Below are 15,714 nucleotides of genomic sequence, written 5' to 3' on the forward strand. Positions count from 1 at the left end.
ATGCAATAGCTTTACCGCGGCAGTTTCCGAGTGCCACACGTATTTTTTTAATTTTGTCAGGGCACTCTGTGACATAGGCCAAATTACTTTCCTTTCCAGTTTTATTTTTTAGAATTTGGGACTTTGTTTTACTTTGAATCGCATCGCCATAGCAAATTGTATGACTACACCTGCACGCAACAACTTCAGAGCGGACTAGCAGTTTGGCGCGCACTATACTAGATTAAATTCAAACATTTCCTAATTGATAAAAACTACCATTACTATTAGACTATAGTTAGTCTAACTGCAAAACAATAATTAAGCCAACAGTTATAAAAAGATGGGTATTAAAAAATACAAACAAAAACTTATTATTGTTGCTATAAAGTATTCTTTGTAACACTTATCCATACACATAAAATAGTCATTAAAGAAACACATTAAATTGCACTTAAAGATATTATTCAAAAAGTATGGTTATTATGTGTTCATAATATGTGTAATGATAATGTACATAGCACCTTTCACCTTATGTACAAAACGCAATTGACAGACCAAGGCCATATACATACATATACACTTTTTATTAATTAATCTTTATATGCCTTACAAAAATGTAGAACAAAGATGGAAATTAAAAATGATGATCAGAAAAAAGGATGTAATTATTATAGTTGAACAAACAATTTTCAATATTTGATCTCATTGTTTCAGGCACAATGAGACAAGAGAGATCATGGTAACACATGTCCATAGTCCATATAGTGCAAATAACTTTCTTAAATAAACTGAGCAAAACAAATATGTAAAAATTATGTATGAATCATATTGGTCCGTTATGTAATTTTGAAAGATGGCAGAATTAGTATTGTTTGAATGCAAAGGTACCAATGGTGTGCCTATTTCTAGTGTTAACAGTTCTATGTTATGATATGAGGATGTAGATTGTGGCCGACTTATACATGAGGTAACCTTACTCTGCAGAATGGTAATGCCATCCGTATTACTCCTCAGAATTAGCGACGCATCTGTGACCAACTTAAACCAGAACTTAAGTTCTTTATGGAGTAGATTATACCTCCATTGGTGGCAACGATGACTTACCATCAGGTGGACTACAAACTCATTTGATACAATTTTATATAAAATATATATCAAGAATTTTATAATCATTATAATGATATAGTGTTATTTACCATCTTTATCAGGATGAACTTGTAGCAGATAGAGCCACTCAATAATCCTCGACCTGAGCTCTAGGGACATTGAAGATATGGCTCCGAGGACATCCAATCCTGATACTGAGAAGTAGGCTATTGTGACTCTGAAAAACAACATTTATATAACAAAGTATAATGTATTGAAGGTGGTAGACCCCTTTGTGGTTCGACTCTGACAGCAACACCGCCACACCTATTTCTGCCTAATAACAGCAGTGTTAGGTGCTGCTGTGTTCTGGTTTGGAGGGTGTGATACGGGAGACATACATTTCCGAGGCGTTCCAGCTTAGTCCTCAGGGGTAGCAGCGCAACTGTGGCCGACCTCAGGTAGGAATATCTAATTCTATCTGGAGTTGATTACAGATGTCCAATTGTAGTGATTGTATGGTAACTTACGAAACTGAAAGTTATGTAATATACACTACATATTTTCAAATATACTTGAAATACATATAGTAATTAGATATAAGATTACGAAAAAATGATTTGTTCAAATTAGAAAAATATTTTCAATAATTAGTTATTATCCTTGTTGCCTCATGTACATAAACTTTAAAATATTTTGCGAATAAAGCTTTAGCTAGCTTCACAATACTTTTGAAATCAATTTTGATGAATACTTTAAAAAATAAAAGGTGAAATTCCTATAATAAGTACCTATATAAATAAATAAGTACCTAGAAATAATTTATAAAAATTGTTAAATAAGAAACTTGGAAAATCTAATTTTAGAAGATTAACAACAATGATAGTTCAAACAATCTATCCTATAGGATAAGGCTGTAATAGGAACAGCTTATTATTACTCAAACTAAATTTGCCTCTCCATCTAAGAGTCAGTTAAAAACTATTTTAAAAATAAATTATACAAAGAAAATCTGAATAAACAAATCGTACAGTTGAAGTGAATGAATGATTCAAGTTTGTTGTTTACCTGGTGGTATCGTGGGACGATAAACTCGACGGCAAGATATTTAGGAAACGCATGAAGTATTTAACATGTTGCCTGTGGGACAACTCCTTATTTTCCTCGTTATTCATTTTAAAAAGTAAATGATAACACCAAACTTAAAAATAAATTTCGTAACTGAATTTTTATTCCCTTAATTTTTGATAGTCACTAAATTATTTTTCTTCAATATTTTATGTTATATTCATGTAAATAACTGGGGAAGACTGCACGATTTAAATTTAATTGCTATTAATTTAGACGGTTCCACGAATTCTGATAAGAATGTCACCGTCACCTTCACTTTTATAAAAGTCAACGTGACATGACATTGATGACAAAGTCAACAATTTTTTAAATGACCTTGGATTCTATTCGTTCGGCTTATCACAAAGTTATCATCCATTGAATATAATGTAAAATAAAATCCATTTTTTAGACAAAAAATGGTATCTTTATATTAAGAGTGCAATAACTTTGTTATTGTATTCTTAATCAATCACACTTTTACAATGCGTACTTAATAATAGTTAATGTCATTTTTATAAAACATATTCGTTTTCGCCTATTTTCCTAGAATACTTACAAAAGTACGCACTTTACGTCCCGTTATAGATATAATTATTTTTCAATAATATTGGCAACCATAGACATCTTGTGATATCCGGAAAATATAACTTGAGCCATCAATAGTACTACTGGCAACATCAGTTGTTTATTTCTCTGTTGTGCTATTCTATATTTACTCTGGTTCTTTTTCATGGCTGACGTTCAAAGGAGCTAGCCGCAGTCATGAAGGTGCTAAATATGTGCTTAATATTTTACGTATTGTTTTAAAAGTAACTGAAATAAAGTTATATTTTAATACTGTACATCCATATGCGTTATTTACTTATAATCGATAGTTCATAAGTGTTGTGATTTTTGAGAAAAACTTAGATTAACTTAGTTGATCGTGTCGCTGAAACTCATGTCGAGTTTGGTTATGCTACTAAATTGATAAAAAGGCGGTGGAGTAGTTCAAGAGTAGTACTCGGAAGTTCAATGTTTAATAAACGTGCGGATATCACGTGAAATGTTTTACAGTGTTATTTCGTTTGTTGTAGCTGAACGTCTCCTACCCGGCAACGGGATGTCAGAAGTTATTCGAAGTGGTGGATGAGCATAAGCTCCGTATTTTCTATGAAAAGCGCATGGGTGCGGAAGTGGAGGCGGACCTGCTAGGCGATGAGTGGAAGGGCTACATCGTCCGTGTCGCTGGTGGTAACGACAAGCAAGGTTTCCCCATGAAGCAGGGTGTGCTTACCAACAGTGAGTGTCCTATACTTATCTTGATTTTACATACAATAGTTGTATTAGAAAGTGGTTATATTGGTACTGTAAACTGTGGAACGTTTTATGTAGTTTTTGACCCAAATTACAAGATAACCTCTTAGTACAGCTGACTTACATTCAATAATGTTGATATATTATAATGACTTGAAATACTAATTTGTCGTGATCTATAATATTGCACTAGAATCAAACTGCAAATTATAGCCTCTACAATTTTAATATAAGTTACAGATAGAGCTTTTAAAGGTGCTAATTTAGTTTTAATTTCACTTTCACTTATACACTTTCATTTTTACATAAAATCTAGGTCCGTAATTAGTTCTGTAATATATTTTATTAATAATTTTCAGGCCGTGTCCGTCTCTTGATGTCCAAGGGCCACTCTTGCTACAGACCTCGTCGTGATGGTGAGAGGAAGCGCAAGTCGGTCCGTGGTTGCATCGTCGATGCTAACCTCTCTGTTCTCGCTTTAGTCATTGTGCGCAAGGGTGCTCAGGTGAGTTGTAAACAACAAAATATTTATTATGGTAGTAATATTGATTGGCTGTATTAAGTTTTTTTTTTAGTATCATTAATTTTGGTTATAAATATCTATCTAAGAATAAGAATTGTTTATAATTTTTTATTGTTTGATGCATCCACAAAACAGGTTTTTGTTTTCCAAACAAGGTTGAGAAAAAGTAGATTGTGAATTCTATCCATTCTCCCTCAACTATTGAGATGGATTATGGCCTTAACCCCTCGTTCTAAGCTAAATTCCGTACCAACCTGTGGAAAACTAAGGCTGGGCGCTATTACTACAAATCTTTTCTATTCCGATATCTGAGTCTAAAGATCTAGTTACTTAAAGTAATCATGTCATGATAAATAAATTGTGTGTTAGTGTTTTCTATTCAATGTACATTGAATTTAATTTATCCCTGTTCTTACTGTTTCCCAGATATGCAAATCTGTGTAATTATATGCGGCAGGGTATATTAATTTGGATATGTATAAATTATGCCATAGTGTGTTTTAGTGCTCTGGCTTTTTATAATTCCAAACATTATTGTCATGTTCACATTTTAATTCTGATAAAATAGTTAATATCTTTGTGATATAACTTGGTTTGTGGTATTTAAAGTTTTGAACTAGAGATAGGTCAACATATCTTTGAATATGTTCTAAAACTGCAACACTCAAAGCATGGTCACATTGAATTATATGAATATGAAACATATGAATCAAGGAAAAAAGAACACTAGCATATATTTGCCAAATACCCGGTGAATAATAAACATGTTGGATGTGTTGTTACAAATTGAGCATGAGATTTAAAAATAAGTAAATGAGACTGTTATTTCGGTCTCAAGAAGCCTTGGTTATTTTGAGATCCCTTGTGTTAGAACGTAAGGGACGATATTTTAAATTTTGAATAATCTTTTTCATAGTCAAAATTAGTAATATTCTATCCAAAAATGTGTCTATATTAATTGTAATAAATTTAGAGAGTAATGTTAACTTTATTCTTTATCATATGCAATAAGATAGTGCACAACAAAGTACTAGCATAACAAAAAACAAAGAAGACAAAAACTAAAATCTTTCCTCTTTTATTTCTAGGAAATCCCCGGATTAACCGACGGTAATGTGCCCCGTCGTCTAGGACCCAAGCGTGCCTCAAAGATCCGCAAGCTGTTCAACCTGAGCAAACAAGATGACGTACGCCGTTACGTCGTCAAACGTCTCCTGCCCGCCAAGGAAGGCAAGGAGAATGCCAAACCCAGATACAAGGCAAGTGTCATAATCCATTAAAAAATATGGTAAAATGAATATGACTTATAATTTGAAATCTTAATCAATCTTCTTGAAAGCTTTAATATCAGATATCCTAGTTCTGTCTTATAACAGCACTGTTAAGTGCTGTTTTGTTTATGTTTATGTTTGAAGATGTGAAAAAAACACTTGTTATACATATATCTATTATAGAAAAAAAGACATTAAAATTTTGTAAACTCTATAACTATACTAATTTCAAAACAATGTTTAAAACCTTTGCAAGCAATAAGACTCGTTTCATAATAATAATTTTATCCCTGAAATATTATTGTTTGTTAGTACTGGTATTACTTTCAAACAGCAGCTTTAGGGAATATTATAATGGCGCCGAGCAGAAGATTCAAACACTGATGTTTGTCTACTTTTACAGTGTGCTAGACATTTACCAACCATCTTCATCTAAATTTCTTTTCAATTCATATAATGTAAAATAATGAAGAAAATGAAATAAACTGCAAGTTCATTAATCTTGAAGATATTGTCTTTTTTATCTTAAGTACTGCTAAACATGCAGTCCATCTGATGATAAATGGCTACTGCCGCCCATGGAACTGTAATCAACCCTAGATAAAATTAGATTCCTAACTGAGATCTGCCACAGATGCGCCGCTACCCCTGCGAAATAAACTATAATGCTACTGCCTCCCTTAGCTTCTCCAAACGAGTAAGCAGTTCTTAACATTGCTGTTATTAGGCAGAAATAGGTGTCTCGGTGGTGCCGCCGGAGTCGAACCACAGAGAGTTCTACCTTGATATGTGCTCATTTTCTTCAGTGTTTAATAAACCTAGCCTAACCAAATTTTCATAAATTTAATTTATGCCACAGGCGCCCAAGATCCAGAGACTAGTAACCCCCGTAGTATTGCAACGCAGACGCCACCGCCTGGCGCTGAAGAAGAAGCGTCTGGCTAAACGCAAGGCCTCCGAGGCTGATTACGCCAAACTGCTGGCCCAGAGAAAGAAGGAATCTAAGGTAAAGTTACATAATAGATTCTGTTAGACTGACAATTTTCTTATTATTTTGCTTTCTGAAACAACGCGAATTGACTGCATCCGTTAAAATAAGCGCATAGTCAACACGCGCAGGGAGCAGATGTCTCATATTCATCTTAGATTATAAAAGTAACGTGACCTACTGGGTTACCTCATGTCATCGATTACCTATGTCATCGTGAATCAACCCACTTATTATTAGCGCAAAAATATCACTAATTAAAAATAAGAATAATACCGGATGCATGTGTTGTTCTTGGTTAATTTAGTTTCTTGTCATTTGGAAATACATTTTTGCATAACCAGCTACTTTCGTAGTTGAAAACCCTTTTTTATTAGTTGTTGGTTGGCTACATTTATGAATTTGCTTCTCACAGCATTATATTTTCTTCATTTTCTTTATTTATGTTAATGAATATTAACAATGACGATTTTAAGCTAAGAAGAATTAAATTTATTTAATTTACATATTGAGACCCATGCCACAGCTGATATCATATGAACATAAAATCATTTATGTGAATCATATTTAGCTGTAAAAGTAAAGGTGCTGTGTCTTACCCCTTGGCTTATCATTGATATATGCTAAGGTATTAAATCAGCAACAATTTCAAATATAGCCAAAACGTCCTGCCACATTTGTGTATTTGGTTACGAAACTTGACATTTATTAGCCAACTTTATGGTGTCCATTTTATTTGTTGTGAAAAATATACACACACGATTTAAACAAAGTACACTAGTGTATAACCTTAAAAGTACTATTTAGTGTAACTTGTGATAATAATATTGTTCGTCTCTCATAAAATTATGAATTATTTGCAGGTACGTCGCCAGGAAGAGATCAAACGCAGGCGTTCGGCTTCAATGCGCGATTCCAAGAGCTCAAATCAGAGTGCACCGCAAAAGTGAAAGACTTTTACCAATAAAACATTAAAAACCTACACCTTGTTTTGCTTATAGTCAATATTTTAAGAGTTTGAACGTTTGAGTTTACACGCAAATTCTTTTATAAATTACAAATCTCTTTCATAAGCAAAATATGTAATAAAATACACTTCAATCCCTTTTTATATTTGTCCATAGTTGTTTTGTATCTATCGCTATCAATAAGAAAAATATGGTAAGATTATGATCGGATTACGGCCACTAGGCGACTACTAGTCTTAATTAAAAATGTGTCAAGAACAAAAACAATTTTAATAAAAATAAATATTTAACAAAGTCGTACACAAAATAGAAATACAAATAACGCTACACAATTTTCAAAAACTATTTGCAATTACGCGTGTCATTTTGCAGGCATCAGTAATCCCAAGCCCACATAGCGCGCCATCACTCTTAAATATGAGGGGTTTAACTTTTTTCTCTTCTCAAGAAGGGATTTTAAAAGCTTTTCCGACGATTCGTCGAAGGTTTTCTGGTAATCGGAAGCCTGAAATTTAAATTGAACGGAGAGTAAGCATAAAAATATTGTCAAGAATTTTTTCAAAAGTAAATTACATCCGTACAAAGCAATACTGCACTGTTCGAAGCGACACTACTGTCTAGAAAAGTTAGAAAAACCAACTTTGCTAGCTATGTTAAAATTTATTTCAATAACTCCAAAGAATTTTATATTTGGAAAAGACGGAAATAAAAAGTATATATTTACCAAGTATTTAAATTGCCGAATACAGACTAAACAACACTAAATACAATACGTTAATCCCTCTGTAAGCGGTCAACATACGACGAAATAACGGAACCGAATGAGATTTTCAAATTTCCCGAGTATAAATACGTATACTCGGGAAATTTAAATCAATGAACACTACAGTTAAATAGAAATCAATTACAGTTGTTTTTGCTATCCAATAAAGTTCTTCCAGAAGATTGTCCTGATTCTCCACAGAAGCCGGCAAATAGGATATTCCTTCGTACTGTAAAAATATTGATATTCGGTTAAAAAAAAGTTCTACATTTCGGTGAAAGAATTTGCGATGCGATCATCGTAGTCCTCAGGAATTGCAATGCATGTGATCGGATTCAGGTAAACCTCTTTTATTTATGGAATTGGTCACAGATATCCATGGGCAGCAATGACCAATGACCAAAAGGAGGACTGCAGACGCTTCAGACTTCAATAAAGCTTAAAATGTTTAATCGTAATATGTAGTACAGGATCCCTAGTATAGTTTTCATCATTTATTAATAACAAGCTGATTTTTCGTGAGTAGCTTCGTTTCGACAAGACGCCCAACATTTTTCCTTACAGCAATGTTGGTAAATGGTAGCTTGATGGGGCAGCAAGGATAAAATATGTTGACCGGACGAATTCTAAAAATTTATTACTAACCAAATTTTTCTTTGTTAATTATCAAGATAATTATTTAAATAACGTGAAAAAATATTTGTCCTACAAAATATAAGGTTTTTATTAAGGCGTCCCCCCTCTCCAACATGTATCATAAACAAGGCCATGAAAAATAATTACTAACCAGCTGATTTTTTTTTATTGGCTGTCTACCATTTACATAGTCTACCATGCACATTGTCCTACAAATTACATGGTATGTCATCACGGACCTACACTTAAAAGTTGTAGTACTAATACTTAATGTAAAAATAATTAGTATCAAGCTGAGTGTTCCAGAATAGCTTCGTTTCAATGAGACGCCCAACAAATTCTCGTACGAAAGTTCTCGATTGTGGTTTATAACTAAAATAATAGGGATGAAATATGTTGATTTGACGAATCAAAAAAACATATTACTAACCGAATTTTTTTTTATTAATTATCGAGACAATTATCTAAATAACGTGAAAAAATATTTGTCCTACAAAATATAAGGTTTTTATTAAGGCGTCCCCCCTCTCCAACATGTATCATAAACAAGGCCATGAAAAATAATTACTAACCAGCTGATTTTTTTTTTATTGGCTGTCTACCATTTACATAGTCTACCATGCACATTGTCCTACAAATTACATGGTATGTCATCACGGACCTACACTTAAAAGTTGTAGTACTAATACTTAATGTAAAAATAATTAGTATCAAGCTGAGTGTTCCAGAATAGCTTCGTTTCAATGAGACGCCCAACAAATTCTCGTACGAAAGTTCTCGATTGTGGTTTATAACTAAAATAATAGGGATGAAATATGTTGATTTGACGAATCAAAAAAACATATTACTAACCGAATTTTTTTTTATTAATTATCGAGACAATTATCTAAATAACGTGAAAAAATATTTGTCCTACAAAATATAAGGTTTTTTTAAGGCGTCCCCCCTCTCCAACATGTATCATAAACAAGGTCATGAAAAATAATTACTAACCAGCTGATTTTTTTTTTATTAGCTGTCTAACATTTACACAGCTTACTACCCACATTGTCCTACAAATTGCGAAGTACGTTATTCCAGTCCGCCAGTTTTATAGTTTATTTATATTATATTATAGTTAAATTACAAATCTTGTAGGATTAATAAAAGTTACCCTTTTTTTTGTAGGACATTGTTTTATTTAGATAAAAATTATATTATCCTATCACGTGATACCTTTGTCCTACAGTTACTAATAAAAAAAAGAATCCTGCGGCATTAACATCTTTTCAGCGTAGGTCCGAGATGACATACCATGCAATTTGTAGGACAATGTGCATGGTAGACTATGTAAATGGTAGACAGCCAATAAAAAAAAAATCAGCTGGTTAGTAATTATTTTTCATGACCTTGTTTATGATACATGTTGGAGAGGGGGGACGCCTTAATAAAAACCTTATATTTTGTAGGACAAATATTTTTTCACGTTATTTAAATAATTATCTTGATAATTAACAAAGAAAAATTTGGTTAGTAATAAATTTTTAGAATTCGTCCGGTCAACATATTTTATCCTTGCTGCCCCATCAAGCTACCATTTACCAACATTGCTGTAAGGAAAAATGTTGGGCGTCTTGTCGAAACGAAGCTACTCACGAAAAATCAGCTTGTTAGTAATAAATGATGAAAACTATACTAGGGATCCTGTACCAATGCACCTGTGCTATTTTATTGAAATTTTCTCTTTCTATTACTTCAATTTCTGTATCTAATTCGACAGCTTTAGTAATCCTGTTCACAGCGATCCCTTGCAATAGGACTGGTCTAAAGCGAATCAGATTAGGGGTGTCCTTTTTATTCATCAAAAGTAATATGAGCAGAGCTTGCTTGGGGGTTATTTCGCTAATCCAATTTTTCATCTAAAAAGTAAATAATAAATACAACAATAAAAAATTAAAATCCCAGATCTATAATTAAAATAAAATGCGCCTATACCGCCGACGCCCTAAGGCGTCTAAATAGCTAAATATTGCTTAGCTTGACAGCTGTTTGAAATTGGTTAAATGTGAAATGTCTAGTCTAGTTTTCCAGGAGATTTCAGCAGCAGCAGATTTTCTATTAAAACTAGAAAATTTGCTCATTCTATAACAATTATACCCGCGCATAATACTGGTGTTCTGTCGTGTGGAGATTAATACCTTTTGAATCTAGTTTACCAAATAAAAACTTTAAAAATAAAATATAAAAGTAATAAACATTACCTCTGCTATTGCCCCTAGGATCTTTTTATCTAGACACCCATCTAAAACACTGCAAACAGAATTCGAGCCAAGAGCTTGGCAAAAATCATCCAAATTTGCTATTTTATTCAACTGAGTACATTTATAGTTAGAAATGCTAGACATCGAATTACATTTTCTATAGCATTTAACGTAACTTTTCTTTCTCAGTATCTTAATTGGTTGTCCTTTCTTACGCGCTTCGGTTTTAGTTTTGTCACATTTCGTACAAGTTTTCACGCTCTGTATGGCAGTTTGAGTTGAATCATTCAAAGGCTTATCAAAAAATGTATTAACATTATGATTACTTTTCGTAAATGCGTTAAAAAGTGAAATAACTCCAACGTTACTGATTGGAGTAAGAAGCATAGTATTGTAGGTCATTTGTGGAATAACTATCGTTGCGTTTATAGTGTTATTAATGTTAGAGATATGTCTATAGCATTTCATTTTTAGAGAGTTAGTATAAAGAAGTTCAAGAACATTCAACTTGTCAACGATATTTTTTATAAAGTTCGCAGTACCAAAGGATGGAATGATACTAAGATTCCTTGGTTCGTATAGTTGCAAGGCCATGCAATTTGAGGATCTACCTGACCTTTGAGCTGACTGAGTTATATTGTTCGCCGAATTAAACCTGTTTTTGGTGATTTCTAAATTCACCGACTGTTGATAAATTTGCCACGGTAATGTCGCATTAACTCCTGCAAGTATACTTGCTGCGGGGTCCTTGATATATGTGGACAGACATAAATCTGTCCTTGTTGAAACATTAGTATTAATTTGAGTAGACGAGAATCTGCCATTTAACATCGGTTTTACATGGTCGGGTACCATAAGTCCCGGTAAAATAGAATACATGGTTACTTCTGGACTTTCATATCCTGTAACTTCTGATACAGATGGTAATGGAGATTCAAAGTTTAACGGAATCGCGGGAGGAGTGCATTTCTTATCAGCATCTAATATACTTCGCATCATAGACGGAATTATACTACATAGTTCGGCAGGCAAGCTGGCATTGAGAATGCTCGTATTACATTTAAATATTTTCTCTTCGTTGCCTTTTAGATAAATAGGAATGCACGACATGGATCCCTTTTTACGCATCAAATCCTTCCCTTCAGCCAAGACTTGTATGTCAAATTGAACTATAACATTCGTGACACATTGTTTTACAGCAATTTGATTTGTATTAATCGTCTCTATTTCTAGTGTCGTAAACGTCTTATCAAATCCTGGTAATTTTTTCAAAGGGTCGTCTGTCTTATTCAATATTAACTTCGATGCAAAATCATTATCAACACCATTTTGGCAGCATGCATTTCTCAAAACATTATTTTCAGTCTGCGTAGAAACCTCCCTACTATCTGTAATAATAATAAACAAAATAAAATTATCCTTTTTAAGTGAAGCTAGATTTAGATTCTGTTATACTTACAAATTTTGTTTCTAATAATTTCTTTACGATCCACGCCGTAGTATACTCCACTTCTGATCTTTTTAATAATATTATCTATGAACTCGCTTGCCCACTTGCCTTTAGCCCATGGGTGCTTTATTGAAGAGTATGACTTCTTTGCAAGTCTATTTTCAACAGGAGTCTTAGTAACTTCTTTTAGTAATCCAGTAATTGAGGGTTTAGGACCAATCGGACTAACTTCATATTCTATGGTTCCATTTGTGCTAACAAATTTATTTCTGTGTTGTTGTCCATCGTTACTCCAATTATTATTCATAATTTTCGATGGCGTATTCTTATTTAAAAACTGGAACATTTTACTTTTTAATAAACTAATCGATTTAGGTTTACGCGCCTGTTGTGATGGGATGTCGTTAAATAATAGTTCAGCATTTTTATTAGTTACTGCTAAGTTATTCTTTCTCATCTTTTTAGGTTCGTCTACATTCTTCGGAATCATGGTATACTTGGACAAATCACCGTTGGGTGGACTAATTTTGTGTTTAGTTTTTTGATTCTTCGGTTTAATGTTTACTATTTCTTTCTGTGCATTGTCTTGAATTTGAGAACGATTTTCCTTCGACCACTCAAGCATAAATGGCCAAATTTTTTCATCTAATCCACTAAACTGCGGTGGGTCAGCATTCGGAACATGTATCGCACAATTTGTTATTTGATCTTTCCCTAATATGACTATAGGGAATTTCAGGTTGGCAAGACGTCTCTTAATCTCAGTTTGCGTTAATTTAGGAATATTAGTATTTGGTAGTGTCAAAGCTAGGCGTGCCTTTTTTGGTAAATTAGCCGTATCTTGACCTTTACTTAAGACAACTTTAGTTATTCCAATAGTTTGTTTTTCTGAATCATCTGTAACAGTTTAACGATTAATTGTATTAATATTTACTTAATTTTAATAAGAAACAGTATAATAATTATTATTTACCAGTTGGCTTCATAACATTAATATTTCCATTAGGACATTTAATTAATGCCTTCTTGTTAATACATTTCCTACCATCAGTATCGTCAGCCAATGATTCAGTTTCTCTAATACTACCACTTTCGCAACATTTTGGTTCAAGTTCTGGTGAATTTGGATTATCACAATACATTAAATTGTTATCCCTATCGGTTTGCTTGTTACGTGCTACAATTTGGTTGTCTTCTGTCCTCTTTTTATTTTGCGAAACTTTTTTACTATAATTCTTCAGTCGAGGTTTATTCCTGCCCCAATTTTGATTGAATATTTTGTTCTTTTCTTTACGTTGATAGTTCGAACCAAAGATCTTTTGACTAAACTGTTGCATTATATCATCTTGTTCACCCTGCTTATCAATAACAGTGACACGATCAATGCTTGACGATGGTGAACAACTTTCCTGACTTTTACTATCAATTTCAAAACTTGATATATAAGCAAATTCTTCTGTATGGCATGTCTCAATAATACTGAAAGTCAAGATATTAAATGTGATAATTAAGTAAACACTGGTTGAAAATACATACTCCTCTGATCGAATATATATATATTTTTTTTATTACTTACCGGGTGTCTTTACAATTGTTGCCTTTTCGGACTAAAGGCCTCCTTTTTCTCAAGGGCACAATACTTTCTTGTGATTCAGGAGGAGATGGCCTGAATTGGAATTGATTTATATTTCTCAGCACAGCCCACATATCATGAGGATCATTGGTGGCTGTTATTGAATTATTGGATTTGTATAATTTAGAAATTCTTTCTCCGTCCCCATTAACGTCAACTATTTCAGATGAACTACAATCTAGATTAATATTTAATTGAGAACAGTAACGGGCGTCTCTGTCGTAGTATTCCATTGCACGCTCTTTAGCTCGAGGTTTCTTGGTACGTTTGACTGAACGCCGCTTTTTTTCCTTATTGGCTATATTATTATCATTAGCGAAACATTCAGAATCGTTCAAATCGCTCACAGTATATGTTTTAGGCATTGGAGCCGGCTCGTTTGGAAGGGTCAAGACTGATTTTTTAGCTTTTTTATTACCTCGTTTCTTTAACTTGAATTCATCGGAATTAGCTTTGTATACGCTTACAGCTAAAGGAAATGACGAAACATAGTCGGTAGGATTTTTGTGAACTACTTTTTTTTCGGTCACTCTGCTCAACATTTGTACTTTATCATTTGTTAGGTATGGTGATTTTATTTCTTTGTTATTATTTGGTTTATTAGCCTTACTACTAGAGCAGCTATCTTTTCCGGCGAAATTAATTTTGATTAAACGACAAGAACTTATGTTAGAAGCATTACTAGAACACAAGGATCTCGTTGCACTTTTATCTTTCAATGTTCCATTTGAATTTATAGCCATTGTCTTTGATTGAAGACAACGAAGAGTGGCAAAATTCTGAAAGTAAAAAATATAATTGAAAAATATACATTTATTTATATATTTATTAATAAGTAGTGAGAGCAAACTTAGAATACTACTTTGGTTTCCGTTATGGAATAAAATCATTTAGCATTAAACAGCAATACTTCAATATCACTCAAACATACATACTTAAATCTGGATGTATACTAAGATTACTAATTGTTGTACTAAGTAAATACAGGTTCTTGGCTAGATTTATACGCTTGCCTACCATTTGCAATAATACAGGATTCACACAACTTACCAACCCGGATTTAATGAGCGTCTATTACGTGTCATCATTCAACCTTAACCATTTATCGTGGCTCTTTGTTCAACTACATAAACCAGAAAAAATATTTAAAATATACTTGCCTTAGTTATTTCACAATAATTTCGATGTTACGGACCAAAAGATAACAGCACCTCTACATTAAACAACAAATTCAGGTCAAAAATAATTATTATCAAATTAATATGAAAAAAGTTTATAAAATATTTATACCCGTGACATAATGTAAAGATTCAGTGAATTATTTTTTATTTGACATTGGATCATCGCACGTAATTTGTTTTTGTAAAATGTGAAAAATAAGAAAACTTTTTTGTAAACAACAAATACATAATAATTTAAAGTTATATCTTTATTTCAAATTTATTTACAATTATAGTTACTATATATATGAAATTTTATATAATAAAATAAACTATAAACTAAAAAAGGACTTATTTACAAAATATACAAGAAAACTATAAATAAAATAAGCCATCTAAAAATAATTTAAATGTTTTATATCTTATCTAAGAAATATTGGAAATTTACATACATATAATATTGGATTAGCTAATTTTGGATATTTTTCAAAGTTTCCATTCGGGTTCGAACCGCCCGCACAGTGAACTTTGGGAATAACATGTATATAATAATACTCTATGTTTGGAAAGGACGGCGAGTTGTGTGGTCGAATGCCTTCGTGCAC

General features: G+C 32.7%; 3 protein-coding genes across 4 annotated transcripts in view; 1 reads left to right on the forward strand and 2 right to left on the reverse strand.

Annotated features, from left to right (window-relative positions):
• Positions 1-2,449, reverse strand: part of betaggt-I (geranylgeranyl transferase type-1 subunit beta) — a 13,958-nt gene extending 11,509 nt beyond the window's left edge. Inside the window, exons 1-2 of the mRNA XM_073081957.1 lie at positions 2,137-2,449; positions 1,179-1,306 (exon numbers count right to left, since the gene is read on the reverse strand). Coding sequence (XP_072938058.1) covers positions 1,179-1,306; positions 2,137-2,243 — 235 coding nt within the window. The 5' untranslated portion in view covers positions 2,244-2,449. The remainder of the gene's footprint in view (positions 1-1,178; positions 1,307-2,136) is intronic.
• A 337-nt stretch (positions 2,450-2,786) lies between these two features.
• RpS6 (ribosomal protein S6) lies at positions 2,787-7,241 on the forward strand. The gene is made up of 6 exons (XM_073081904.1): positions 2,787-2,949; positions 3,258-3,462; positions 3,837-3,982; positions 5,089-5,259; positions 6,131-6,277; positions 7,123-7,241. Exons 1-6 carry the CDS (start codon positions 2,944-2,946, stop codon positions 7,207-7,209), a joined length of 762 nt encoding a protein of 253 aa, XP_072938005.1. The 5' UTR covers positions 2,787-2,943; the 3' UTR covers positions 7,210-7,241.
• A 237-nt stretch (positions 7,242-7,478) lies between these two features.
• On the reverse strand, positions 7,479-15,284 carry LOC140748994 (uncharacterized). 2 transcript variants are annotated; one of them, XM_073081992.1, is made up of 8 exons: positions 15,110-15,283; positions 13,893-14,728; positions 13,290-13,795; positions 12,326-13,213; positions 10,867-12,254; positions 10,324-10,524; positions 8,136-8,219; positions 7,479-7,732 (listed from the first exon to the last, which is right to left on the reverse strand). In XM_073081992.1, exons 2-8 carry the CDS (start codon positions 14,690-14,692, stop codon positions 7,589-7,591), a joined length of 4,011 nt encoding a protein of 1,336 aa, XP_072938093.1. In that variant the 5' UTR covers positions 14,693-14,728; positions 15,110-15,283; the 3' UTR covers positions 7,479-7,588. The 2 variants fall into 2 exon arrangements, with proteins under 2 accessions (XP_072938093.1, XP_072938094.1); XM_073081993.1 differs by lacking the exon at positions 10,324-10,524 and having other exon boundaries at positions 15,110-15,284.
• Positions 15,285-15,714: the final 430 nt, after the last annotated feature.

The sequence above is a fragment of the Epargyreus clarus genome, unplaced genomic scaffold, assembly GCF_041222505.1.
Source record: "Epargyreus clarus isolate Ecla_fem2 unplaced genomic scaffold, WU_Ecla_fem_2.2 ptg000017l, whole genome shotgun sequence".
Lineage (NCBI taxonomy): Eukaryota > Metazoa > Arthropoda > Insecta > Lepidoptera > Hesperiidae > Epargyreus > Epargyreus clarus.

Bases quoted from the DNA above. Each gene is read 5' to 3' on its own strand.
- RpS6 (XM_073081904.1), top strand. The intron at 3,463-3,836 runs GTGAGTGTCCTA...AATAATTTTCAG, and splicing joins GCAGGGTGTGCTTACCAACA to GCCGTGTCCGTCTCTTGATG. The intron at 6,278-7,122 runs GTAAAGTTACAT...AATTATTTGCAG, and splicing joins AGAGAAAGAAGGAATCTAAG to GTACGTCGCCAGGAAGAGAT.
- LOC140748994 (XM_073081992.1), bottom strand. From the start codon at position 14,692: ATGGCTATAAATTCAAATGGAACATTGAAAGATAAAAGTGCAACGAGA. The intron at 13,214-13,289 runs GTAAATAATAAT...AAACTGTTACAG, and splicing joins TAATGTTATGAAGCCAACTG to ATGATTCAGAAAAACAAACT. The intron at 7,733-8,135 runs GTAATTGATTTC...TTTAAATTTCAG, and splicing joins ATTGGATAGCAAAAACAACT to GCTTCCGATTACCAGAAAAC.